The sequence below is a fragment of the Ostrea edulis genome, chromosome 6 (genome assembly GCF_947568905.1).
Source record: "Ostrea edulis chromosome 6, xbOstEdul1.1, whole genome shotgun sequence".
NCBI classification, from domain to species: Eukaryota; Metazoa; Mollusca; class Bivalvia; order Ostreida; family Ostreidae; genus Ostrea; species Ostrea edulis.
Genome location: NC_079169.1, coordinates 41,705,013 through 41,707,770, shown reverse-complemented (window position 1 = coordinate 41,707,770; position 2,758 = coordinate 41,705,013). Strand labels below are relative to the sequence as shown.

General features: G+C 36.1%; 1 protein-coding gene across 1 annotated transcript; it reads left to right on the top strand.

The window, feature by feature from the left end:
• The first annotated feature begins 202 nt into the window (after positions 1-202).
• On the top strand, positions 203-1,848 carry LOC125647163 (THAP domain-containing protein 10-like). Its single transcript, XM_048873848.1, has 2 exons — positions 203-583; positions 1,750-1,848. Exons 1-2 carry the CDS (start codon positions 203-205, stop codon positions 1,846-1,848), a joined length of 480 nt encoding a protein of 159 aa, XP_048729805.1.
• Positions 1,849-2,758: the final 910 nt, after the last annotated feature.

Genomic DNA, 2,758 nt, shown 5'->3' with positions numbered 1-2,758 from the left:
CATTTTTGAAAATAAATACCGATAGTAAAATTCTTTCAGTTATTTTTTTAATCAATAAACGATATAATGGGCAAAAATTCACACCTTTACGATACCGAAAACGATACTCAAAATGTAATACCGGATCTGACGTCACAACCCATCATTGGCGGTTTCTTCACAACAAGACGAGAGTATAAGAGAAGAAAATATTTGAAGAGAAATGGCAAGTAAGAGTAAGGGACGCATGTGTGTAGTTGCAGGATGCAACAACAGGCCCTCGGACACCGTTTCCGTTCATGTTTTCCCAAAGGACGAGCGACAGAGAGCAGCATGGACTAGATTTGTGAGACTGACCCGTGCAGACTGGACAAGATTGTCCCAGTATACTGTTGTTTGTAGTGCGCATTTCATGGACGGATGTTTCGAGGCTCAGTTTTCACTGATGAGAGAATATGTAATTCCTGCGAAAAAACGTCTCTACCCTGGTGCGATTCTATCGCTTTATCCTAAGAGGAAAGTGGACGACCTCAACCTTGCCCTCCTCTCTTCGCCCGAGCCTAAACCCAAGCGCCAGGCTGCCGTCAAGCTGGAGAAAAATAGGGTAGGTCGTGTGTAACTTTGTAATGAAGATTCAATCGGTAAGAAAGTTGATAATTTTTGTTTTTATTGTAGTCTGTGACGTTGATTAGCTTTTTTCACTTTATAAGTTACAATACCATATAACGAGTTTCTTACATGCCCCCATCTGATCAGGACCCTGGATTAGATTGCCGTTTAAACATATTCTGTCATATAGATCCAGTGACCTATCTTAGTAATGTGATCAAGAACTTTGCATAATTTAAATATACGTAGACTTCTATTACTCTTTTATTGGGCAATATTATTTTTCCAACACGATTAAATGTTAACATTGCAAAGATACCAATTCTGATCAATCAAGTGAAGGCTGAGGGGTGTAGAGTGGGTGGCCTGTAACCCCTGTTATAACTCCTACATGTACAACCTTTGGATTTATACGTTAATGAAAATTAAATTATTTCCAAAAATGACATATGATGGAAACCCCTCTTCACTAATTTAATTTACACAAATCATGGGCAGATCCAGGAAATTTGGAAAGGGAGGGGGTTATACCATTATTAAATTTTAGTTGTTAAAGGGGGGGGGGGTGTTCCACCATCTATTTGTGTGGGTGTTTTTTAGCAAAATTTTCTGATGAAAGAGGAGGGTTCCGACCTTCAGGATACCCCCCCCCCCCCTGGATGGTCAGGATTCTCCCACTGCAAATTATTTCAATATTTACATGGGGACATTTTATTTCAAAATAATAATAGAATTACAGTAAATACATTATATTGCACCATCATAACACTTCCTTTTTTATTGGGAAAGGTTGATGATCGCTGCTCTACATTTTAATGAGAATTCCTCAAGGCCGCATGTCATAACGATGGAGGGGGACCAACAATTTATAATCAGCTTCCCGAAGTTCAAGTGTTCGTAGGAAGCCTGTTGATCCAACATTTAGTAAGAATGTACTTCTAAAGATAATCCACTATCATAATTCATATCAAAATTAATTGGCATGGCATTTTTACTATTTTTGCATTTGTCACTTTTCTTTCAATCAAGTTTAAAACAGCAATAACAAAGTTAATGAGAATTTTTATTATTTGTCAAAATACAATACATATAGTAAAGAGCAATTTATTTATAAGGATAGAAAGCATACATAAAATTTTAAATAGTGTCCATATATTCCAGCCCATCAGTCCTGATGAAGGAGACTTATTTGACCTTTCAAGGGTCATCAGAACCATTACCATGCTCATTGCCAACTCAACCACCTCCACTGTGCAGTGAATTTTTCCATCCTGATAAAGAAGAAGCGGTGCTACATTTTAGATCGAGGTTCAGTCGGAAGGAGAGATCCGTGTGAATGTGAATAAAACGTAATACTAGCTATTTGGACATTCTAGCAAAGCAGATAAAAATATGTTGGTCATACAGATGTGCTCTATTTTAATCTTGTTTAAAAATGTTAAATCATTGTGAAAAACCTTTATCTTTGGTTTTGTTTAAATCTGAACCAAAGTCATATAGAGTAGTAGGTTGTGAAAACAAATTTTGTTATTTTTTACAAATAAAAAAAGACTGGAAACAACGATGATATAGGGTCTGACCGTTGGGTAACAATCTGTTTGGTCTTGCATGCAACATTGTATTTTTGCAAATAATTTATAGAATGAAATATTAGCATAGTATATGTAGTATTAGCTTAGTATATATAATAGTTGTAAGAGTTAAAAAATGATAAAACTTTTTTTTTTAATGGGAACATGAAAGCAGGGTCCTCGTCCCGTTCCTGGGTGCAGAAACATTTTATTTAAAATATTGTTTGTGTAGCTGATGCTCTCTAGAAAATTGATATTTTGTAGCATTCTGTTTTGCCAGTATTTATTTATAATTATGATATTTTGTACTACCATTATGTTCATAAATGTATTATTTTTGGGCCATTTCTGTGAGAATGTTGTGCTTGGATTTTTTTGTATGCATCATGTATGAATCGTACATTTGTTTTAAAAAAGTTGCTTCAACTAAATCATACCATCACTGAGGTGTATTGGATCCTTGATACTCCTCAGAGGCAAAGGAATTCGTCACAGCACATGGGGGTAGAGGGACTCGCACCTTGTGCCCTAGGTATCTTTAGCATCATCAAACAAATTGCCTGTGTGTTGTGTATCTGTTACGCCTGTAATTCCAGGAA